General features: G+C 40.3%; 1 protein-coding gene across 6 annotated transcripts in view; it reads left to right on the top strand.

Moving 5' to 3' along the window:
* Dync2h1 (dynein cytoplasmic 2 heavy chain 1) overlaps positions 1–24,536 on the top strand; it is a 221,568-nt gene that overhangs the window by 38,116 nt on the left and 158,916 nt on the right. For 5 of the 6 annotated variants that reach the window (XM_040734715.1, XM_040734717.1, XM_040734714.1 and 2 more), the window contains exons 27-40: positions 619–751; positions 1,016–1,133; positions 6,618–6,730; positions 8,357–8,476; positions 9,908–10,058; positions 12,321–12,526; positions 13,458–13,640; positions 14,590–14,772; positions 15,346–15,569; positions 16,378–16,493; positions 19,521–19,720; positions 20,486–20,750; positions 22,379–22,586; positions 23,310–23,439. In XM_040734715.1, the coding sequence (XP_040590649.1) occupies positions 619–751; positions 1,016–1,133; positions 6,618–6,730; positions 8,357–8,476; positions 9,908–10,058; positions 12,321–12,526; positions 13,458–13,640; positions 14,590–14,772; positions 15,346–15,569; positions 16,378–16,493; positions 19,521–19,720; positions 20,486–20,750; positions 22,379–22,586; positions 23,310–23,439 (2,350 nt within the window). Of the gene's footprint in view, positions 1–618; positions 752–1,015; positions 1,134–6,617; positions 6,731–8,356; positions 8,477–9,907; positions 10,059–12,320; positions 12,527–13,457; positions 13,641–14,589; positions 14,773–15,345; positions 15,570–16,377; positions 16,494–19,520; positions 19,721–20,485; positions 20,751–22,378; positions 22,587–23,309; positions 23,440–24,536 lie in introns of those variants that run through there. The other variant, XR_005872731.1, reaches the window with a different exon arrangement.

The following is a 24,536-nucleotide window of genomic DNA, read 5'->3' as shown; positions in this document are numbered from 1 at the left end:
TGCAGGACATAAGGGGTCTCTTAGTGTCTTTTATCTCCTCCAGTCCCAAACCAGTTGTTTATAGCTTTATCTCTCACATATCTGCTACATTAGCCTTCTGACTTGTTCTTCTTGAAGTTTTTCACGGGATAGCAAGATTTTATTGCTGTTATTAAACTTTTGTATGTGTGGCGACCCATTGCACTACAGAGAAAGCATATGTGTCCCTTGCCATCTCTCCAGCCTCTGCTGCTTTCCTTCAGTGGTTTAGGTACATGTAGCTGTTTCCCAGGACCTCAGTCTTAAGACTCTCCCTCTGTTTGTTCATCATGCATATCTCATCTTGGATCACTTCTCCAGAGAAGCCTAAGTCACAGTATTAGTCACTGTGCCAACACTGTGTACCTTTTCTTCCTGGTGTTTATGATACTTAGGTATGTTAAAACATTGTTTAATGTCCTTCTGTTTGACTGAACCATTAGGTTTAGGACATGAGACTTAATATTACTGAATGAATAAATGAATGGAGAGGATTTATAATATTTGATGGAAAACTTACAATGACATTAATTTTAGCATGGTTTATTAGAAGCTTAATAAATTATTAATTATAAATATGAAATAAATTTTATTTTGTAGATCAATAATGATGGACATCAAGAAAGACAATAGAGTCACCACATTGACTACTCATGCAGGAATCCGAAATGCTCTGCTAACAATACTTGATCAACTTCAGAGATGTCAGAAATCCTTAAATGAATTTTTGGAGGCATGTCTGCTTTTTTTTTTTTTTTTTTTTTTTGGTTTTTATGAGAGAAGGTTTCTCTGTATTGTTTTGGAGGCTGTCGGTTCAGCCCGGCCTCGAACTCACAGAGATCCACCTGCCTCTGCCTCCCGAGTGCTGGGATTAAAGGCGTGCGCCACCACCGCCCGGCCATGTCTGCTTATTTTTTAAGCCTTAACAAATTGTAACATATTCACTATCTTAATTATTGGAAAGAGAAAAAGCTTTCTCTTCTTTTTCTTTTCATAGGAGAAACGGTCAGCATTCCCAAGGTTTTATTTTATTGGCGATGATGACTTGTTAGAAATCCTGGGCCAGTCCACTAACCCGTCAGTGATTCAATCCCACCTGAAGAAGCTGTTTGCCGGTAGGAGTAAACATTCTGTCAACCACTGCTGAGTTTTAGTTGTCCCTTCACTAAACCCACTTCATCCCCCCAACTCTCAGCAGGGGTGATTCAAGCTAGTAAATTAACAAGTACCGCATGTCCTGTGTGGCAGTCCTTTGAGGGACCTAAGTATGTGGTGCCATGACGCTGTCTGTGAGGGAAGTCAGCTCGGTTTGGGCTGTGAGGGACAAATGATGCAATCTGAAAAGGTAGAGGTGTTAATTGAGAGAAAGGTCACTGGGCAGAGGGCAGATCTGAAAAGGTAGAGGTGTTAATTGAGAGAAAGGTCACTGGGCAGAGGGCAGAGGTGGGCAAGGTTGGGGCGTAGAAGGGAATATTGGGGATGAGAGACCCTGGAGCTGAGATTTCTGGTGGACTACTATTGTCCACAGAGAGACTCTAGGGGACATTCAAAGCTGGGGGTTGTCTGTATAGTAGCAGTTAAGCAACAGGAATAGGAACAGTCACTCATTGAAAAATTTGTGCCATTTGTGTTGTTGCTGTTGATTCACTTTAGTTGGGTACTTTTGGCAAATCATAGGTGTGTGGGCTGATATCGGGGTCTTCATTTCAATTCCATTGGTCCACCTTTCTGTTTTTATGCCAATACCAAGCTGTTTTCATTACTATAACTCTGTAGTAGAGCTTGAAATCAGGGATGGGGATGTGTCCAGATGATTTTTATTTTTATTTTTTTGAGACAGGATTTCTCTGTATTGCTTTGGAGGGCTGTCCTGAAACTCACTTTGTAGATCAGGCTGGCCTCGAACTCACAGAGATCCACCTGCCTCTGCCTCCTGAGTGCTGGGATTAAAGACGTGCACCACTACTGCCCAGCCCCCAGATGATATTTTATTGTACAGGGTTATTTTGGCTATCCTGGGTTTTTTGTTTGTCCATATGAAGTTAAGTATTTCTCTTTTGAGGTCTGTGAAGAATTGTGCTTGGATTTTGATGGGGATTGCATTGAATCTGTAGATTACTTTTGGTAGGATTGCCATTTTTACTATATTGATCCTACCTATCCAAGAACATGGGAGATCTTTACATTTACTGATATCTTCTTTAATTTCTTTCTTTAAAGACAAAGTGTTTTAATTGGGGTCTTTTGCTTGTTTGGTTAGAGTTACCCCAAGATATTTTATGTTATTTGTGGCTATTGTGAAGGGTGATGTTTCTCTGATTTCCTTCTCAGCCTGTTTGTAATCTGTATATAGGAGGACTACTGAGTTAATTTTTTTGAGTTAATCTTGTATCCTCTACATTACTGAAGTGTTTATCAGTTGTGGGAGCTCTCTGGTAGAATTTTGGGGGTCAGCGAATAGTGACAGTTTGTATTCCTTTGATCTCCTTTATCTTGAAAGGGTGTTGAATTTTGTCAAAGGCTTCTTCAGCATTTAGTGAGATGAATGTGTTTTTTTTTTTCTTTCAGATTGTTTATATGGTGGATTACATTGACAGATTTTCATATGTTGAACTATCCCTGGGACGAATCCTACTTGGTCATGGTGGATGATTTTTCTGATGTGTGCTTGAATTTTTGCATCTGTTCATGAGGGAAATTGGTCTCTAATTCTCTTTCTTAGTTGTGTCTTTGTAGTTTGGGTATCAATATAATAGCTTCATGAAAGAGTTTGGCAATGTTCATTTTATTACGATTGTGTGGAATAATTTGAGGAGTATTGGTATTAGATCTTCTTTGAACATGTGGTAGGATTCTGCACTGAGTCCATCTGGCCCTGGACTTATTTTGGTTGGGAAGATGATTGATAACTGTTCCTATTTCCGTAGGGGTTATAGGTGTATTTAAGTTGTTTTCTGTTCTTGATTTAATTTTGGTATGTAGTACTTATCTAGAACATTGTCCATCTCCTTAAAGTTTTCCAGTTTTGTGGAGTACAGGTGTTTGAAGTATGACCTAATGATTCTCTGGATGTCCTCAGTGTCTGTTGTTATGTCCCCCTTTTTGTTTCTGATTTTGTTAATTTGGATATTCTCTCTCTGCCCTTTGGTTAGTTTGGGTAAAGGTTTGTCTGTTTTGTTGAATTTCTCAATGAACCAACTCTGTGTTTCATTGATTCTTTGTATTATTTTGTTTCCACTTTATTGATTTAAGCCCTCAATTTGACTATTTCTTGCATCTATTCCTTCTGGGTGAGTTTGCTTCTTTTTGTTTTAGTCCTTTTAATTGTTTTGTTAATTCACTAGTGTGGGATTTTCCCAGATCCTTTATGTAGGCATTTAGTGCTATGAACTTTCCTCTCATCACTGCTTTCATTGTGTCCCATAAGTTTGGCTATGTTGTGAGATCATTTCCATTAAATTTTAGGAAGACTTTTATTTCTTCCTTGACCCAGTAGTGGTTCAGTTGATCGTTGTTCAGTTTCCATATTTGGGCTTTTTGAAATTAATGTTGCTGTTGAATTCTAACTTTCAGCTGTAGTGATCTGATAGGGTACAGGGGTTTATTTTGGTATCAGTTGAGGTTTGCTTTGTTACCAAATACGTGTTCGAGTTTTGAGAGGAAAGGTTCCATGAAGTGCTGAAAAGAAGGTATATTCTTTTGTGTTTGGGTGGAATGTTCTATAGATGTCTGTTAAGCCCATTTGAGTCATAACCTCTGTTAGTTCCCTTATTTCTCTGTTAAGCTTCTGTCTGGCAGATCTGTCCAGTGGTGAGAGTGGGTTGTTGAAGTCTCTCACCAGTAGTGTGTGGGGCTTGATTTGTGGTTTAAGCTTCAGTAATGCTTCTTTTACAAATGCAGGAGCCCTTGTGTTTGGGGCATAAATTTTCACAATTGAGATTTCCTCTTGATGGTTTTTTTTCCTGCGATGAATATGAAATGCCCCCCCCCTTTTAATGATTTTAGTTCGAAGCCTAGTTTGTTCAATATTAGGATAGCTATACCAGCTTGTTTCTTAGATCCATTTGGTTGGAAAATTTTTTCCCAGTCCTTTACTCTGAGATGATGTCTGTCTGTGAGGTTGAGGTGTGTTTCTTGTATGCAGCAGAAGGATGGATTCTGTTTTCATATCCAATCTGTTAGCCTGTGTCTTTTTATAGGTGAATTGAGACCATTTATGTTAATGGATATTAATGACCAGTGATTGCTAGCTCCTATTATTTTTGTTTTGTTGTTGGTGATGACATTGTGTGTTCAGTTCCCTTCTTTGGGTCTGCTGCTGTGAGCTCATCTATTTCCTGTGTTCCTGTGGACGTAGGTGATTTCCTTGGGTTGGAATTTTTCTTTATGGATAGGTATTTTTAAATTTGGTTTTATCTTAGAATATCTTGTTTTCTCCATCTATGGTTATTGAAAACTTTGCTGGGTAAAGAGGTCTGAGCTGGCGTTCATCGTGCCTTAGTGTCTACATAACCTCTGACAAGGACCTTCTGGCTTTCATTGTTTCCAAGAGAAGTCAGGTGTAATTCTGACAGGTCTGCCTTTATATGTTACCTGGCTCTTTTCCTTTGCAGCTCTTAATATTCTTTCTTTATTCTGTATGCTTATTGTTTTGATTATTATATGGCCAGGGGACTTTTGTTTTTGTTTTTTGTTTTTTTTTTTGGTTCAGTCTATTTGATGTTCTGTAAGCCTCTTGAATCTCCATAGGCATGTCCTTCTTTAGGTTAGGGAAGTTTTCTTCTATGATTTGGTTGAATTTATTTTCTGTGCATTTGATTTGGACTTCTCCTTCTTCTATACGTATTATTCTTAGGTTTGGTCTTTTCATGATGTCCCAGATTTCCTGCATGTTTTGTGTTAAGGATTTGTTTAATTTAAGATTTCCTTTGACCGAAGAATCTGTCTCCTCCAAGTTTTCTTCAGTAGTTGAGATTCTGTCTTCCATCTCTTGTATTCTGTTGTTTATGCTTGCATTGGGATCGTTTACTCAGTTTTTCCATTTCCAGAATTCCCTCAGTTGATGTTTACTTTATTGCCTCTATTTAAATTTCATGTCTTGAATTGTTTCCTTCACTTGTTTGATCACTTTTTCTTGGTTATCTTTAAGGGATTTGTTGATATCTTCCAATTTTTTGTTTTGTCTTTTCCTCCATTTCTTTAAGAGAATTTTTCGTTTGCTCTTTAAGGGCCTCAGTCATCCTTATAAAGTTATTTTTAGGTTGTTTTCTTCTGCTCATCTGTGTTGGGATGTTCAGGTCTCACTGTTGCAGCAGCACTAGTTTCTGATGGTGCCACATTGCTCTTTATACCGTTTATTGTGCTCTTACCTTGTTGTCTATGCATCTCTGCCCCTAATCAGTATAGGTGGAGCTTTGCTGCAGGGGGCTCTCCTTCTCCAGTTGGTATAGTTGGGGGCTGTGGCTCCATTGACGGCTCCCTCAGATACCAGAAGAGCAGAGCTTCCGGTGAACGCTCCTCCTGAGGGAAGTGGGCCCAGTGCTCAGATGGTCACTCCTTGAGGTGCAGGTGGGGCTACAGCTCCGGTGGACGCTCCTCACTTTGGAGGTGTAGATGGGGCTGAGTCGATGTAGCAGTTGGGTATCTTCCACCGAGAAATGGCAGTGGATGCTGGCTGGGACACAGGTGCTCTTTCCCAGAGGAAATTTTTGCAGTAGTTTCTGGAAGCCACTGCTGGAAAGTGCTGCTGTTACTTCAGTGGGCGATCATTCCTTGCTCCTGGGGCTGAGATTGGAGTCTCCCTCTGACACTGCTCCCGGTTCTGAGGCTCGTGGCTCCCCTGACAGTGCTCCAGTCCTGAAGCTCAGGCCTTCTGATGCTGCTCTTGGGTCTGAGACTGGGGCCTTCCTCTGATGCTGCTCTTGGGTCTGAGACTGAGGCCTTCCTCTGATGCTGCTCTGTATATGTGTTTTTAAAAAACAGCTGTATTTTTAGTTAAGATAAATGTATACTTATGCTTTGTGTGAAATGCCTAAGTCATAGTTCAAAGAGATTGTAACATTCTAGTCCACTGCCTAGAATGTACTAGAGTTAACCATTCTGATAGATTGCTGTGCATTAGTTGATTAGAGTGCATAAAATTTTTCATGGAAATAATGAGATTGAATGAATAAGCATACATACAAGCCAGGTATCTATATAAATAGTAGAATGATCAATAAATGGTGTTATGATTAGATGCTAATACAATATTTAAAATTAGTTATAAGAATACCCAGCAAGAATATTTTTTTCCTTCATTAAAACATTTAAATATGAAGGTTGCCACTATATATGTTATACCATGTACATTGTTTATGATGCTTGTATCTATTTGAGTATATAATATTGTGGTGGTGGCGGTGGTTTGTGTGTATGTGTGGTATGTGTGTGAGTTTGTAGCATATTCATCGTATCTTTTAATTCTTTGTCTGTATGCTGTTACTTTCAGTTAGGTATTGTGTGTGTGGTGCTGGGGGTGTAATCCAGAGCCTTGTGCTTGCTGGGATAGTGCTGTGTGCCCATACACCCTCCGCCCAAGTGTTGCTTTTATGTTGTAGGCATTAACAGTGTGTGCTTTGATGAGGAGTCCAAACACATAACTGCAATGAAGTCGCTAGAGGGAGAAGTTGTACCTTTTAAAAATAAAGTTCTCCTATCAAATAATGTAGAGGTGAGCAGTTCTATTTCATGAAATGCACCCTATGAGATTTGCATCAATTAATTGAGTCAACTTGTAAGGTAGAATTGGTTAATTTAGGCCTTCAGGAAACTCATCCCTTATCTTCAAAAATATTTGGCTTTGTGAGCTCCCAAAAGTTGTGATATTGAAAGGAACAGATTTTTGGTTTTGAAATTTAGCATTTAATTCTGTAAAGAACTGTAGTTCTTGGATATGAATCTTAGCTACATATTGTGTCAGCTCTGTGACTGAGGGGCCATTCTCTTACAGGGCAATGGGAATCTTAAATGTTGTGCAAAGACGTCCTTTGAAAATCAAATGGAATACATAGTTTGTGAAACATTTAATACGTCTTTTTTTTTTGTATGAGTTTTATGAGATTATTTGGGTGAACAAGTTGACACTAGCAGTAGGTTGTATCACTTTGATTTGTAATCTTCAGGCTCGGTTACTTCTGGCTAGGTCAATATTCTATTGGATTTCAAGTATTTCCATCAGGTGATTGAACCCAGCACTGATGTTTGCCAAGAAGCCGCCATCGTTTGTTATGAGTTTTGTGTTTTTCTTTCTCAGTTGGCCCAGTGGAGGGAGGGAGGAGCTTAGATCAAGGTATGGACTAGATCAGTTATGGCAGTAAAGTGGAAGCTGGGGTTGTGGGAGCTCCTGTGATTATCAGAGCATCTCCGTGGCCCATACCAAGAGATTCCTTCTTTACAGACAGGGTCTTGTTAAGCTTCGGCTAGCCTGGTGCTCGTGTAGACCAGGTTGGACTTATGTCAGTTCCCCTGCCTCAGTCTCTTGAGCAGAATGCTACACCAAGCTTCCGATTTTTAGCTTTTAACTTCAGTGACCTCAGACTGTTTTCAGTACTGGCAAGTGCCTGCACATGAGAGGAAAACTGCAGCCTAGAGAGAGCAGAAGAGGGGGTGGAGACCGGAACTGCAGGTTTTGTGCACGTGTTTTCGTATGACAGACGTTAAGTCTGGCTGATAGTTGTTACTTTGCAGCTATCAGTATTTAACCGTGTAGGGAAGCCGTGGGCAGTGCTGAGAACAAGCTGGGCCTTGTGCAGCCTGAGCATGGTCTGTCCCTGAGTTTCTCTCTGCACATTTTAACTCCGTTTTACTTACTCTAATCAAGTAAGTGGATAAGTGTGTTAGTGGGACAGTGAAACAAAATCAGCTTAAAAGGCAGCCTGGTCCCTCCTGTAGTGTATTCATCCAGACGAGACAATCCCTTCTGTGGTTGAACTTTATGAATCACTGGACCACCAGGAGACTCAGCCTGGAACTTTGCTAGTTTGCCATGATAGTGAATTGGCTAGGCTCCTTTCGGAATGTCTGCATAGTTTATTATATCAGATCAGCTGGGGGCACTAAGTAGTCAGTACTCATACCCAGGTGTGAGTGTTCACACTCAACATCCTCTCAAGTGAGAAGAAACAAAACAAAACCGCCTGTCTCAAATTATCTAAGTGATAAAGAGTGATGTAGTACACAGTGCATTCAAGTAGTGCGGTCTCTAAGAATTCACACCCTGTCTGCACGGAAAGAAGTGGTTAGATAGAGACTGTTGATTTCACAACTCATACATATTATTTTCCCCATTCACTTTCAGGCATGGTTGAATGATTTGGCTTTGGAAATGAAGCAAACTTTGAAACAATTGTTGAAAGAATGTGTTACTGCTGGGCGGAGTTCACAAGGTGCAATCGACCCGTCTTTGTTCCCTTCCCAGGTGAGGGAACCTTGTCTGGGGTGTGGTAGGCATGGGCCAGCTGATTCAGATAACTGGTGTTTATATCCAGTACTTAACAACAATGAACATCTCTTTAAAAACCTGAACACCAAGGAGTATGAAGCAATAGGATGTTTGCAGGCTCCATCACGTCCCTGGGGGGAAGGTGAGGGGGAGGGACTTCGGCAGAAGCTGATAAGTCCTTGTGGCTGAAGAGGAGGGTTTGTACTGCTGCCAGACCTCTCTGCCCTTCTCATGGGGTCATCTCAGACGCTGGAGCTGGGAGGAACTTAGTTGAAATACGGTAACACTGAGCTGGAGTTGTAGCTGGGAGCCTCAAAGCCAGGCCACACGGTGGGTTATAGAGGTGGCTGCTAGCAGTGTTCACCGCAGTGCACACCTGCAACGCTGGATCCCAGACACTACACCTCAGAGACCTTGTTCTGGGCTGTGGAATGGGGGAGCACCCGGGAAGGCTGTGTTCAGGGTGCTGCTTTGTTTAGGATTTGGCCAGACTAATGTTAGCAGGTTAGGTCTTTAGCAGTTTAGCTCTTAGGTAAGCATTGAAATGCATGTAAGTTCTCACAGGACAGTCATCTTGCCACCAAGCCTGATGATTTGAGTGTGATTCCTGGAGCACACAGGGTGGATGGGAAGAACTAACTTGTGGGAGTTATCTTCTGAATTCCACACGTGTGCTGTGGTGTGCACATATGTATGGGCATTCACAATACTGCTTTTGCAAAACAGAATAGAAGTTATAGCAGAGGATCTGTCCTCAGCCCCTCCAGTCCAAACAACTTCCAGTGGTTTTCCCTGAGAAGGTGGAAACAGTGATACTAGGATCCATTTCATGTGTATCTGAAGTCATTTTTTCCTAAAATCTTTTAGGATTGTTTGAATCTAGTTTTTGTATTTCATTGTTCATAGTTCTGGAACTGGTTCTGAGGTAGAGTTTGAAAACTAGGTTAATTTTTAAGGTTTTTAGTAGTAGTTTAAACAAAAACAAGGATGTATGTATACAGAAAGGACCAGAAATTGAAATACCTATGCACTGGAATTCATACTGAAGTATAGAATACAAAATGACTTAGTCTCTTTTAAATCCTGAACTGCCTGAGCTTAGCTAGAAGCTAGAACATTTAGTGAAACCAGAATAACATTTCATGTGGCAAACCTTTTCCTTGGGTAAATTTTAGCTAGGAGATTTTATATGTATACATATATGTATAATTCCTGTCATTCTTATATTACAGTGTGAAGATGGAAGTTGATTTTTTCATTTCGTGTTTTGTCTAGTAATATATATATATATATATATATATATGTATGTATGTATGTATGTATTTGTAGGACAGAGAAGCACAAGCAGGACTTTACCCACGCAGGACTTTACCCACATGAAGAATAATTTCTCTTACTCTTTAACAGATACTGTGCTTGGCAGAGCAGATCAAGTTTACTGAAGATGTAGAAAATGCCATCAAAGACCACAGCCTCCACCAGATTGAAACACAGCTGGTGTCTAAACTGGAGCGCTACACCAGTGTTGACACAAGCTCTGAGGACCCAGGGAACTCAGGTATGAAGCCCGTGAGCTTCCTGTTGGTGTCTGTCTTACCCATCTGTCTGAGTGCCTTGTACCCCAATCCTCCTCCAGTGCTTATAGAACACTTAAGGGCCCTCCCTCCCTCCCTCCCTCCCTCCCTCCCTCCCTCCCTCCCTCCCTCCCTCCCTCCCTCCCTCTCTTATTCCCTCCTTCCTTCCCTCCTCCCTCCCTCCCTTCCTTCCTTTCTTTTTCTTACTTTTTCAAGACATGGTTTCTCTGTACAGCATTGGCTTTTCTGGGATTGTTCTGTAGACTAGGCTGGCCTCAAACTCAAGAGATCTGCCTGCCTCAGTCTGCCAAGTGCTGGGATTACAAGTGTGTCACCATGCCTGGCTTATACTTAACTTTATCTTGAACTCAAGTCAGTGTGTACTACTTGAGGTAGAAAGTTGAAGCTTTACCTCCATACATTTCTTTATCCTTCCCTCCTGTTATATTTATATATACTGACACTCCATGAGATTGTAATTTTTGCTTTTAACTCTAAGATGCAGTTTAAAGAGTTGAGAGGAAAAGATTAATCGACCTGGTATACCTCAGTGCATACTTAGGCTTGCATTTTTTCCATCTCAATAACTTTTAAGCGTTTGTTTCATAGTAGGTTTACCAGCTATTAGTGTGCACCCTAAGAATGTCCTCCTCCACCTTTGTTTATGACGGGTGTTTCATTGTTGTTGGGGGTTAGCAGTTCATTTCTTCCAACGTTTTGAAATATTGTTCCACTTTATTTTTCCTTTGTGTTTTCTGGTTAGTGGTGTACAACTGTTTGTCTATCAACAATGTTCTCTCTCTCTCTCTCTCTCTCTCTCTCTCTCTCTCTCACACACACACACACAGTACAGTACATTTATTATATATATTGAAGCAAGTGGCACTTTTTTATAAGAAGGAGAATGAGTTGAGAGATGGGGTTGGAAACATTGGGCGTGAATCTGGAAGGAGTTGGGGGAGCAGTGGGGAGTTCACATAATCAAAACGTTATATTAAATTCCTAAAGAGTTAATAAAGATATTACATGTTTAAATCAAAATTAGAAAAAATCTGGTTTATAGCTTTCACCTCTAAAATTTCTGTTTGAGCGTTGTTTTACTTCTTTGTTGGCACTGTTCCCATTCCCTTCAGGAGTGCCTCTCACCTTTTGGAGTGTGTTGTTTGAGGCAAGCAGGTTAGCCTGCCGAGTGCGGGATGTTACAGGGCTCCCTCAGGGCAGCCTTGCTGGAGCACTGTTTGAATTGTCATGCACACTTGTTTCTGATGGCATCACCCTGGCACCCATACAGGCAAATGTCTCTTTTTATGTAGATTCACATGATTGGGTTCTTTGAGTGTTAGATAATTGTGAAGTGTATTGTGGGCATTTCTGTTATGAGTGCCTCTCAGACATTTTTGATTTAGTGACCTGAGTCACAAGTTCTGGGTTGTGGCTCCCGCAGAGCCAGTCTCTTCAGACTGCTGGTGACTCTGGCCCATGTGTGGCGTGTCGCCTCTTGGCAGCATGAGTGTCTTCCCCTGTGTTGTCATCCTGGGTATTCTCTGCATCCCTTGGGTCCTGTGGCCTGGAAGCTGCACTCGGTGTATGTTTTCTCTCGTGCGCTCTGCATGCATCTGTTGGCTGAGCTACTCATGGGAGAACAGGGGACATTAACAAGTGGGGTGTGCCTTTTTCTCTTGGATTTTCTTCTTGAGAAAATAACCCTTTTGTCAAGGATTTCTCCTTGAACTTTGGGTAAAGATAACTCTTGCTGGAGCGTAGGCCCTTTTGGGTCCCAGTGGTGAGGTGCTTTAGTTGCCGGGCATTTCTTTACTGTCTCTCACGCTTTAGCTAGAGGCCTGCTGGAGCTCTGCTCTGTCCCAAGCTCAGCTTCTGATTATGTGGGGTCTGGCATACCAAAGGAGCAACAACAAAAGCATGTGACTTTCCCGTGGGCTTCTTACCAGCTGTGATTCTGGCTCTCACCCGTTTCCCTGCTGTTCCTTACTGTGTGAGGCATGGAGCCTCCATGCCGGGCTTGCGATCAGAGGGAGGAAGGTGGAGTGAGCCTCCTTCCATGGGCTCCCACGTCTGACGGAATTCTATGCCTTTTTACGAAATTTTGCTATTTCTTGTTGTCTTTTTGTTTTATATGACTTATCACAGTGTTTCAGTTAATCTTGAAGTTGCCATGTAGAGTCTGACATAGCACGAAAGTGCGTGGACGCAGCTCACACCAACACTGTGTCTTTCTTTATGTGTAGAGTCAGGCATCCTGGAGCTGAAGCTTAAAGCACTAATCCTTGATATTATTCATAATATTGATATTGTGAAGCAATTAAACCAAGTTCAAGTTCATACAACTGACGACTGGGCATGGAAGAAACAAGTTAGATTCTATATGAAAAGTGACCATACATGTTATGTTCAAATGGTGGATTCTGAACTTCAGTATACATATGAGTACCAGGTAGGACTCATGGTGGAAATATTTGATTTTTTGGGGGGGTAGAAACTATTTAAAGGTAATTGCTATTGGAAGACATTATTACTTCTATTTCAGTATTTTTTTAACTATCTTTTTTTTTGTCAGAATTTGCATGATGCTATAAAGGTAAAAGTAAAATGTTCTACTTAGAAAAAGTTTTATATTGCCTTCCTTATCGAATTCCCTGAGGTGTGTCTTTATTCATGTTGGATTTCAGGTGAGCTGTATGTAGATAGATCCAATAAAGCCGTGGAGCTTGTGTCTTTCCACACAGCACGGTGTTTATAACTGTGCTAGAATGTGTTAGCTGATTACTTCTGTTTGCAAGGAAAAGGATTTTTCAGATGGAAGATCTAATTCACATAATTCGTTCTAAGAAAATCCAGTTGTATGTTTTCTGCCTGTTTCTACCACAATGAATCAATCATTGGAATAATCATGTTGGGGAGCATCTAGTTGGCCTTCTAGCAGGAAATGACAACACAGCCTTCAAATGGCTGAAGAAACGGGAGTGTCTTCTTCCATAGCATAGAAAACTCGAGAACCACTTTCTGAATTGGTTATTTTAACTAGAATTCTGAAGATTATTTTTACTTTGAGGTCTCAGGAAATAAGTCTTGAACTAGCAAATATGAAGTGGGCATATTTACTGTGTAATCCAGTTGGGGTGTTTGTCTGCAGCATTGTCTTGAGAATGAGAGAGACTATTTGGAAACTCCATCCTAGTTCAGTCTTTCAGGTTATAATGAGACATGTGCTTGGGAAATACTGACGTTTATCCTTTTGAATTTATCTCACTAAGAAAAACTGAATGACTGCTGTACTGAGCAGTTAAACCTGTGTGCTGCATACGAGACTTTTCATTGGAGGGAGTAGACTATGAGTGGGCTAACGCTGTGTCTCCCTTATGTAGGGTAATGCACCCAAACTGGTTTATACTCCACTGACAGACAAGTGCTATCTAACTCTCACTCAAGCCATGAAGATGGGACTTGGAGGGAATCCCTATGGACCTGCTGGAACTGGGAAAACTGAATCGGTGAAGGCGCTAGGCGGACTTCTTGGGAGACAAGTTTTAGTTTTTAATTGTGATGAGGTACAAACAATAAGTATGAAGATATGCTGTGTTAAATTTTTGGGTTTATTTTTCTTGTGCACATGTATGGGATGTTTTGTTTTCAAATCTCTGACTAATGGTAATGGCTCGCTTTACTGTTTATGAAGACCAGGGACTCCTGGGCCTATGTGGTTCTTAACTCCCAGTATCTCAATTGCTAGCTCTATTAGCATACATTATCACATTCAGTTTAGAATCATTCTAGTTTTAAATCAATTAAATGAATGTTTGGTTTGAATTGACAAGATGTTGTGGGATTGTACACAATATACTTCTTAAACTTCACTAAGAAAAATTATTGTGAAGAAACATTTTAAAATTTGTAATACCAAATTAGAAAAACAAACAAAACAAAAAAACCCCAAATACAACTTAAGTGTTTTCAAAACATTTGTGTAGGGTTTTTACTTTGACTTAAGAACAGTGACTGAAACGAGACCTGTGGTGGTGGTACACGCCTTCAATTCCAGCACTTGGGAGGCGGAGCAGGCGGATGTCAGAGTTTGAGGCCAGCCTGGACTATAGAATGAGTTCCAGGAGAGCATGGTTACACAGAGAAACCCTGTCTTGAAAAATAAAAACAAGAAAGACTGAAACGGATTTCTCCTTGTTCTTTGGAGAGCACTTTTCTTGAAACTGCCCTGAAGTTTGAAGGAGTGGCTTCTTGATCTAACCCTACTCCTAGACGCTCTTCCACAGGCTCTCTCTGTATAGCCCAGGTTGTACTAGCAGTGACTATTACCTTCCCCAGCCTCCAGGGACTAGGATTACAGGCATGTACTGCTTTTCTTGCCTTAATTTTTATTAAAAAACAAAGGAGATGTTGATGGGTAAAATGGTAAGTTTGTTTATCTGTACAAAATATCAAGTTATTTCTAGCACTGATATTTTCATCATTTTAAATGAAAATTACTTTTATTTTTTTCAGGGCATTGATGTGAAGTCAATGGGGCGAATATTTGTTGGTTTAGTGAAGTGTGGGGCCTGGGGTTGCTTTGATGAGTTCAATAGGCTGGAAGAGGCCGTACTGTCGGCTGTTTCCATGCAGATCCAGACCATTCAGGATGCTTTGAAGAATCATAGAACTGTATGTGAGCTGCTTGGCAAAGAGGTAGGGATGCCTTATGTGACTGGCTTCACTCCTGCACTGACTCTGGGCATTGCTGCCTCCAGTCTGTGACCTATGTGACTAGCCTTTCTAGCTATAAAGTGGTCCTCAAGTTGCTGAACTATCACAGTGTATATAGATAGGGCTTTAATGTATTGTCTCATTTAATACTCAGCACAGTCTTTGAAGGGAAATACTTTATTCTGCTTTGTGGATGAAGAAATGGAGACTTGATAACAAGTGTAGGTATCTTTGATTTGAGTCAAAGTTTGTCTAATTCTGAAAGCTTTTAGTTTTAATCACTGTTTAATGTGAGTTCCAAAGGCATACTGTGAGTAAATAGACATTGAAGTGAGTTATCTACTCTTCAACTTAGGTTCTTTGAAAACTTGCTATGAGGAAATCCACTGTGATGCCGTAGGTACCTAAAATGGTTATTATGTATCCCATAAAGATGAGTTTAGTGTATTGGAGGCTGTTTTTGCTAAGATGTTGGACTTAAACATAGAAATTATATTGCAACAAAATTTCTCTTTTAAAAATCTTTGATGCCTATATTCTAAATTAATATTTCAGGTAGAAATAAATTCTAATTCTGGAATTTTTATCACCATGAATCCTGCTGGAAAAGGTTATGGAGGAAGGCAAAAGCTTCCAGATAATCTTAAGCAGCTTTTCAGGCCAGTGGCCATGTCTTGTCCAGACAACGATCTTATTGCAGAAGTGATTCTGTACTCAGAGGGCTTCAAAGATGCTAAAGAATTGGGCAGAAAGTTGGTTGCTGTTTTCAACCTATCTAGGTGGGTTCTCCCATTTTACTATTAACACTTTGCATTTCTAGTGATTGGTTTGTTTTTTCATATTTATCCAGTTTATGTGGTGAGCTTGTTGGTTTTTTTATTATAGTATAGATATGACATAGTTTATTCCAAGTAATAATAAAACATCTGTATTAAAACTGTTATTTTAAAATTTATTTTATTTATTTATTTTTGTGAGACAGGGTTTTTATCTGTAGCTCTGGCTGTTCTGGAACTCACTCTGTAAACCAGGCTGGTCTCAGAGATCTGCCTGCCTCTGCCTCCCTAGTGCTGGGATTGAAGGTGTGCATCACCACCGCCTGGCCAACTGTTTTTTCTTACTTAGCATAATCTTGATGTTTATGTGGGCTGCTCTGACTAAGTGGTTCTTACTTCACCAGTTTCCCAGCTGACCACTCAGAAGCCGCAGGTCTCTAGAGGACATCTCCACATTTATTTCTAGTGTTAAAGGTTATTTTTGTAGCTTCCTAGACTACCCAGAATTGTGTTGTGTATCCTTTACTAGATAATAGGGAACCAGGATGGTATTAAGGTGTGGAGGGAGCTGGACTGTTGAAGAGTTTGTGAGGACCGGCGTAGCTGCTTGTCATCATCTCTTCATGACATGTCTCCCTGTTGCTTGTGGCTCTCCCTTCAGCTGCTTCCCCCACCGATTATTTTGTGAGTGGTTTTCATGTGTAAATGACTGAAATTCTAGTATCAGTTCCCACATCTCAGTCTACATTTCTTTGGATGTGATGCTGAAAGTAATTTCTTGCAAAATGAAGCTTTTCCATCTTTCCTTCAGGGAACTTTTGACACCCCAGCAACATTATGATTGGGGGTTGAGAGCTTTGAAGACTGTTCTGAGAGGAAGTGGGAATCTTCTGAGACAGCTGAAGAAAAATGGCATAAAGCAAGATGGTATGACTCATTATCTAGTTAAAGTACTTAGTTTAAAAATATGCTTTAGTTTAGAATAGTTTGTATTGCTGAAATGTTGTAGATATAATGTAGATAATTTCTGTAAACCTTGCTGAGTTTTGTCTATTTTAATATCTTACAGTAGTGTGGTATACTTATATCAATTATTTGAGTGGTTTTGCTGTTTTTTTTCTTTGAGGTTTATAAATTATTCTGATTTTTTCTAATTTTAACTTGATACCCTTCAAGAAAATTCAAGGGTATATTGCATATGAAGTAGTAGGGATGTGTAAAATAATAACCAAATGCACTTGTTTTTAAAATTAATGTTCATAGAACCACAGACTCGGTTGTATGCCCAGAATTAAGGAAGCTGAGACAGGAGGATTCAGTTCTAGGCAAGCCTGGGAAGCATGATGAGATCCTTCATCAAAACAAAGCAAACCCAACCTAACAGCCAAGAAAGCATTTGCAGAGTGGCTTTTTCATCTCCAGACTGTACACTCTACCCACAAAGTATCTAGGAATGTTCAGTGTTCCGTGGAGCATGAGCATTTGTTAGCAGAGATGTTGGGAACATGTTTTTTTTTTTCCTTCCTATGGACTAAGGCAGTGTATGGGATTGGAAAAAGAAGTAAGAGGCGTGGCTAGGTGCATGACATGACATCTCCTGGGATGTTGGCTTTATTCCCTGGGGAGGATGGTACTGGCCATTTTTCTCTACTGTAAAATGTCATTTTCCCTGTTCCCTATTTTTTTGGCCTAAACCTATCACCCTCAAAGCGAGGCAGTGAAGATTAAGCTCTGCCTGTTAGCTGTTTCTATCATTGTAGTTTCTGTAAAGGTTTTCCCTTTCCCTATCATGGATAGCTGGAATTCTTCACATCAGCCTGTGCTCAGACCACACTTGACTCATAGAAAACAAATGCTCCTCTCCCATCTACAGAGCAAACGGACCATGTCAATGGATATCTGCCTGTCTATCTGTCTGTCTGTCTGTCTGTCTATCTTCCTTCCAGAGAGGCTGTTTTCATCTTTTTCAGGTTGCTATTAAAAAGTAAGTTGCAAAACTATCAATCACAATTGAAGGAGAAAAGAAAAACATTTCATAATAAAAGCAATTTCTGTCTTTGTCCAGCTCCACAGAAAGTGCTAGAAGGAAAACTTTTGTCTAAACAAAGACTGAAAATACAAGCATGGAAAAAGGATGACATGACCTGTTTATGCTTTAAATGGAAGTTACTTGAACTCTGTTACTAGGTTGACATGTAAAGGTGGACAGTTGTTTTGTGAAGGTCTTAAATAGCCTTTCTATTTTTGATGATTTTGAAGAAATATTCAAAATTCCTATGGAGTAATTAAAAATGGCTATAAGTTCAGTACTTGAAATAAAGTCAGGAGCTGCCACACTTACTTATACCTGCTTACTGATAACCAGCATTATAGGGGAAATGCCAGGAAATCCAAACACAATGTCTTTGCCTCTGTGCATTTTGTTTTTCGAGACAGGGTTTCTCTGTATTGTTTTAGAGGCTGTCCTGGCACTCGCTTTGTAGACCAGGCTGGCCTTGAACTCACAGAGATCCGCCTGCCTCTGCCTCCCGAGTGCTGGGATTAAAGGCATGTGCCCGGCTTCCTTTGTGCAAATTTATTGCTTGGTCTTAAAAACAAGAATCTGGTAATCATATGAGCATTTGCACATAACTTAAGCATAGGTTTTGAGCAAGTCACATCAATATGAACCAAAGATTATTGCTTCGAGTAGTGGTTCTCAATCTTCTTAAAGCTGGGACCCCTAGTGACCCCAAACCATAAGATTCTTCTCTTTTTGGTTTTTCGAGACAGGGTTTCTCTGTATTGTTTTGGAGGCTATTGGTCCAGCCTGGCCTCGAACTCACAGAGATCCGCCTGCCTCTGCCTCCTGGGTGCTGGGATTAAAGGCTTGAGCCACCACAGCCCCGGCTACTTTTTAAAATTTAAATTACAAAGTCTTATTTTACATATCAATCCCAGTTCCCTCCCACCCTTCCATGCCCCCCACCTATCCTCCTTCCCCCTCATCTCCCATCCACTCCCCAGGGAGAGGGGATCATCAAAGTTTGTCACATCATTTGAGGCAGGGCCTAGTCCTTCCCTCATGTATTTAGCCTGAGAGAGTATCCTTCCACGGGGGAATGGACTCCCAAAGTCCATTTGTGCACTAGGAATAAATCCTGGTTCCACTGCCAGAGGCCCCATAGACTGCCCAGGCCTCCTAACTGACACCCAAGCTCGGGGCCCTGGTTTGGTCCTTTGCTGGTTCCCCAGCTCCCACTTGCTCGGGTCAGCTGTTTCTGTGGGTTTCCCCAGCATGGTCTTGACCCCTTTGCTCATCACTCCTCCCACTCAACTACTGTAAAAGGGTTGTTTGACACCCCCCCCCCCCCAAAGGGGTTACAGCCAGTAGGTTGAGAACTGATAGCTTAGAGTGTTATTTTAGGAAGAAAATTCTTTGTAAATTACATTTAAATTTGGAGAAACTTGAATCTAGAGTGGGTTTAGTTGAATATGAATACTAATTGTAACATTTGCTCCTATATCATTGTCTTAGAGACCTAATATCCTTGTATATGAAGCTGAAATAGTAATAGTAATTATTTTTAAACTGCTTGGCCATTAGAGGATCGTATGACATATAAGGTAAAGTATTATGCAAATGGACATGATATACGTGGAAATGATAACCTTTAATATGAAAGTCTGGTTTATTTCTCAGCAGTCAAAACATAGAAAAGGAAATATAGCAGTTATGAGTTACTGTTTTTAAGTGTGTCTAGCCTGCAGTTTAATAATTAGTAATGATGTCAAGCTTCTAGCTAAAGATTGCTTGAACAACTGCACCAGAGGACAGGGGTTGTTATTGTTGGTCCAAGTGATGCTGGCAAGTCTACCCTACCCAGTACAAGGGCTGCACTTTGTAAAATTGGCAAAGTAGTTTTATTATCATTGAATTGATAAAAATAATTTAAAATAAAACTTTTCCTTTAGTTAATGAAAATCATATTGTGGTACAAGCATTGAGACTTAATACCATGTCAAAGTTCACATTTGCTGATTGCACCCGGTTTGATGCGCTGATCAAAGATGTGTTTCCTGGAATTGACTTTAAAGACGTAGAGTACAATGAACTAAGTGCTGCGTTAAAGCAAGTCTTTGAGGAGGCCAACTATGAAGTCATACCCAATCAGGTAACGTGAGGCATACTTATCATAAAACTAATGCCTTTGCCTAGTTAACTCTGAAGAATGACTCTTGTCAGTCGTCCTCCCACTTTAATATCACTCCAGGACACTTCTTGGGTCTTCATGTTCAGACTAGTGACTCTTGCTATGCTGTATCATTACTTCTGTTGTCCATGCATGTTTAATGTTAATTATGTATTAACTCTCCACCAGATAGTAGTCTTCATGAAAGACAGCATCTATAGATGTTTTTGATCTACATTTTATTCCTGGTTCCTGCCCATCACAGCATCTTGTGTGTGATTGATAGCTATATAGATAGATAGGTTGATTGATCTTATAAACTTTTACTTATTGATTACATGTAATTTAGTTATACTTTGATAATTCATTGGTAGGAATTCTTCTAACAGAGCTTCCTTATGTGGCACAAATGATTATTTAAAATGTACAGCTCCCTCCAACTTTTGTTGAGAAGTAGACTGTGAATTAGTAACTGAGGAAAATCAAATGAAAAACTGACTAAACAAAATGAAACATGTATGTCAACTTCATGCAAAGCAGTCTCTTTAAAAGACAAATGTTGAGCTTAAAGTTCACATTGTAAATGTATTCTGATTTATTTAGCTAGTGGCCTATTTGAGGTTTTATTTTCCAGGACAGAAGTCAGACCTAATGTACATTTCTAGTAGAAAGGTGTTGAGAATGACAATAGAACTGAGTATAACTGAATGTGGTGAGTAACATACTACCATGTTTCTTTCCTACTAGATGAAGAAGGCTCTAGAATTGTTTGAACAACTGCGCCAGAGGACAGGAGTTGTTATTGTTGGTCCGAGTGGTGCTGGCAAGTCTACCCTTTGGAGAATGTTAAGGGCTGCACTTTGTAAAATTGGCAAAGTAGTAAAACAGTATACTATGAATCCCAAAGCTATGCCCAGACACCAGTTATTAGGACATATTGATATGGATACGAGAGAATGGTCTGATGGTGTGTTGACGAATAGTGCTCGCCAAGTAGTTCGTGAACCTCAAGGTTAGTCACTTTCTAATTCTTTACCTCATAATGCCTAGAGAATAACATAACATGTTTATTATGTTCTTATTAAGGCTCATGTGTGACTTACAACACTTTATTTTATTTTTTATGTTTTCAAGATTTATTTATGCATATGAGTGTTCTATTTGCATGCGTGCCTGCATGACAGAAATGGGCATTAGATCCCTGTATAGAAAGGTGTGAGTCACCATGTGCTCACTGAGAATTGAACTCAGGACCTCTGGAAGAGCAGCCAGTGCTCTTAACCACTGAGCCATTTCTCCAGCTCCTTAAAACACTTTATAATGATGTTCTTTTGTCATTTCAGTAGATGTTTTTATTGTTGTGTTTTTGAGCCAAAGTCTCAGTCTGTAGGCCAGGCTGGCCTGGAGCCCATGGTCCTCCTGCTAATTTAGCCTCACAAATGCTGAGATTATAGGCACTCACTACCAACCATCATTGGTTCATGCTGTCTTTTGACTTATCATTTGATAGCAACTTTTCTTTTCCTTTCTTTTCTTTTCTCCCCTCCCCCTCCTCCTCATCCTCTCCCTCAAGACAGGGTTTTTCTGTGTAGTTTTGGAGGCTGTCCTGGAGCTCATTCTGTAGACCAGGCTGGCCTTGAACTCACAAAGATTCACCTGCCTCTGCTTCCTGAGTGCTGGGATTAAAGGCATGTGCCACCACCACCCGGCTTATTTTGTATTTTTGAGACAGAATCTCACTATTGTAATCTTGAACTGTAATTTGTTCTGTAGACCAGACTGGTCTTGAACTCACTAACATCTGCCTGCCTTTGCCTCCAGAGTACTGGCATTAAAGGCTTGTGTTGCTAAGCCTGAGTTGACTTGGTTTTAAAGAGAATTTTTGACCAGAATCTCAATAGACTATGTTTGCCAAGTCTTAATTAGTAGCTTTTCAGGTAAGGCAGTGGGCAATTATTCAGAAGTTGATGCCATTGAAGGACTTTTCAGTGCAGTTTGATCATTTTTTTCTTGTAATGGTACATTAAATAAAGACCACACACTACCCTTTCTCACACTATTGGTGACATCTCCTTCTGTGAATTATCTCAGAGGTATAATGACAATATGAAGCACTCTGATTTTAGGAAGGATGTCTGTGCTCTTGAAAAGTCTGCAAGTGTTGTCTGTGTGCAGCTGGCCACTGCCCTTTCCATTTCAGGCCTCCTTGGAAACACTGAGACCAATGGCAGTCGTATGGCTTATTTCTCATGAACATTAGCTTTCCCAGATTTCTAAAGGTTGCACTATATAGCACACATTTGTGTATTCTCATTGTATGGCCCACCAAACTCATAGATTGGGAGATTATTTTAGAGGTATCTTATTGGAATAGGAATATCTGTCTTACACTCAGTCTATATGGTTAGAGAGCAAGATACTGTCTTATGGGCTATAGCTGAGCTTTGGTCAGCTGAGGCAGCTTTGCCCACAGCTTCTCCAGCACATACATGCCTAGCACTGTTTCCTGTGATACTGCAGCTTGCTCAGCTCTGCAGTTACAGCATCTGGCATGTGTGTGTGTGTGTGTGTGTGTGTGTGTGTGTGTGTGAGTGTGTGTGTGATTTTTTTTAAAGTCTTCATTCTTGTGACTTGGAATAGAAGTCAGCTCATGGATAATCTGTGATGGTGACATTGACCCTGAATGGATAGAGTCTCTGAATTCTGTTCTGGATGATAATCGGCTACTCACCATGCCCAGTGGAGAAAGGATTCAGTTTGGCCCAAATGTTAACTTTGTGTTTGAAACGCATGATCTGAGCTGTGCTTCGCCAGCCACAATATCTAGAATGGGAGTGATATTTCTTAGGTAAGCCACAGGCTATTTCTAGACAGTAGAATATTCTGGAAGTGTCATTTTGATTTCATAGGTAATTTAAGAATGGAATGAATAATATATACATGTTGATTGATTCTATGATTAACTTTTTTGGTTGGATTTTAATTGATTTTGAGTTTGTTATATTATATATAAATTATTTTGGCCATTATTTTCTTTAAGAGAAATAGCAAGTACTTGATTTCCTTTAAAAAGATTTTCAATGCTGTGATTGAATTCAGAGATGTGAACATACTTAATAAGTACTTGGCCATGGTATTTAAATCCTAGTAGCGTATCCTAGGGACAGAGTTACACATTCAAAAGAGTTTAGGACTAATTCAGGTATAATAGGTCTTTTAGTCTAACCTTTGCATTTTGCAGCTTACAACCTCTTTTCTAAGTATTTTCTTTTTCAGTGAACTAAGAAGAAGCTTAAAGAGCAAAAATGAGTACTAATTAGTTTTAGATGTTACATAACTCAGTTATATGTACTAACTAGTTTTAGAAGTTACGAGACACACACACACACAAACACACACACACACACACATACACACACACACACACACACACATGGAAGTCACCAGTGCTGGCTTTCTGTACTGACAGATGGATACTTGGTGGAATGGTGTCTATAGGAGCAGGAGTTTGTTTGAAGGTAGCCGACAGTTTCTTCCTGAATAACTGGCATGTTTGTGTTAATCCCTGTAGTGATGAAGACACTGATCTTAACTCTTTGATGAAATCTTGGCTGAGGAGTCAGCCTGCTGAATACAGAAGTAACCTTGAGAACTGGATTGGAGATTATTTCTCAAAAGCTTTACAGTGGGTTCTGAAGCAGGTGAGCTGACCGTGGTGCTTCCTGGTCAGAGGGATGTGTAATTGGGAATCCGTGGTACTTCCTGGTCAGAGGGATGTGTAATTGGGAATCCGTGGTACTTCCTGGTCAGAGGGATGTGTAATTGGGAATCCGTGGTACTTCCTGGTCAGAGGGATGTGTAATTGGGAATCCGTGGTACTTCCTGGTCAGAGGGATGTGTAATTGGGAATCCGTGGTACTTCCTGGTCAGAGGGATGTGTAATTGGGAATCCGTGGTACTTCCTGGTCAGAGGGATGTGTAATTGGGAATCCGTGGTACTTCCTGGTCAGAGGGATGTGTAATTGGGAATCCGTGGTACTTCCTGGTCAGAGGGATGTGTAATTGGGAATCCGTGGTACTTCCTGGTCAGAGGGATGTGTAATTGGGAATCGTGCCTGTGTTTGCTGCCTTGTGGTAGCGCTCTACTGGGACCAGCATGAAGAGTTTATGCCATCACTGCTGTCCCTTTCCTGTCCACTCACGTTACTTTTATTAGTCTTAGGAAGGCTTCATTTTTGTATCTATAGAATCTTGCCTAACTTACCTAAAAAGCTTGCTTACTATAATGTCTTTCTCTCAGTGGAAAAACTATCTTGTCTCATTTTACTGTTCATAATTACTCTGTTGTGGTTTCTTGTCATGAATGACTGAAGGTTCTGAAATTATGAGATCATGTTATATCATGTTAAATGCAGTATTAAGCTAATACGCAAATACAAAACACAGTGAGTTATTTGTAATATATGAAACTTTTGCTTATGTAAAACGTGGACATCTAAATTTGGGAATTCTAATACTTGAGAGAGTGAGATGAAAGCTAGTAAGACCATGCCTTCCTAGAGAAGAGTGTCTCTGGGCCATGGATGCCATGGAAACACATGGTCACTGTCCACCACCATGGTCGGGATACTGCTGTGTTGGAATGCTTTACCATTAGCACGGCCAAAAGATTGTAGGGTGTTCCCATACATACATGAATTTAAAAAGAGCTTTATGTGGCTTTTCTTCCATGTTATTAATTTTATGAAAAACCCAAACATATTAAACAAATACTAGCAGTTTCTTTGAAGTCACATGG

Source organism: Mesocricetus auratus, unplaced genomic scaffold, assembly GCF_017639785.1.
Source record: "Mesocricetus auratus isolate SY011 unplaced genomic scaffold, BCM_Maur_2.0 Super-Scaffold_100040, whole genome shotgun sequence".
NCBI classification, from domain to species: domain Eukaryota; kingdom Metazoa; phylum Chordata; class Mammalia; order Rodentia; family Cricetidae; genus Mesocricetus; species Mesocricetus auratus.
This window is presented reverse-complemented; position numbering and strand designations above follow the sequence as displayed.